General features: G+C 32.6%; 1 protein-coding gene across 1 annotated transcript in view; it reads left to right on the top strand.

Annotated features, from left to right (window-relative positions):
* LOC106458197 (8.6 kDa transglutaminase substrate-like) overlaps window positions 1-733 on the top strand; it is a 7,639-nt gene extending 6,906 nt beyond the window's left edge. The window contains exon 4 of the mRNA XM_022384339.1: window positions 492-733. Within this exon, the coding sequence (XP_022240047.1) occupies window positions 492-617 (126 nt within the window). The 3' untranslated portion in view covers window positions 618-733. The remainder of the gene's footprint in view (window positions 1-491) is intronic.
* The last annotated feature ends 13 nt before the right edge of the window (window positions 734-746 follow it).

Here is a 746-nt window from a genome sequence, read left to right as displayed (position 1 = left end):
ATGTTTTAAGAAAATTAAGTTTAATAACTTATTTGTTAATATTAATAATCTATATACATATATGATGTATAATAATTGAAATTTTACTGTATCTTACTAACCCCCAGTGGCACAGCGGTATGTCTAGCGGACTTACAGATAGCCCTTTGTGCTTAATTTCAAACAAACAAACAAACAGTATTTTACTAAATACTAGTCTACTAAAACACAGCCAAGACAGGGTGACTTCGTAAAGGCTAAAGGTCAACTATATATTATTGGATACGATTTATTTCCTAATTTTTATGTTGGTTACGAGCACAAAGCTACACAATGGATTATTTGTGCTGTGCCCACCACAGGTATCGAAATCTGGTTTTTAGCGTCATAAATCCGCAGACTTACCTCTATGTCACTAATGTATTAGATACTGAAATAATTCTGTCTACACTAAAATTTTAACCATTACTAACAAATGTTTTTATCATTAAGCCATTTTTATCGTATTCCAGTGTTCAGGACAAAAGTGTAACATCTTATCTGGCCAACGCTGTGAAGGTAAACAGATGTGCAAACCACCCTTAGGGGCCTCTTTTGTGGACGTTCATACAGGAAAAGTTTCAGGCGTGTGCCAGTGAAAAAGAATATACTTGTAAATTAGACATGGGCATACAGTAATTTTTCATAAATTTTGATCTCAAACATATTTCTAATATTTGTAACTGAATAAATCAATAAATACATTCTCTGTTTATCTCGAATTGGTC

Source organism: Limulus polyphemus, unplaced genomic scaffold (assembly GCF_000517525.1).
Source record: "Limulus polyphemus unplaced genomic scaffold, Limulus_polyphemus-2.1.2 Scaffold427, whole genome shotgun sequence".
Taxonomy (NCBI): Eukaryota; Metazoa; Arthropoda; class Merostomata; order Xiphosura; family Limulidae; genus Limulus; species Limulus polyphemus.
Note: the sequence above shows the minus strand (reverse complement) of the source record. Positions and strands in the feature narration are given on the sequence as shown.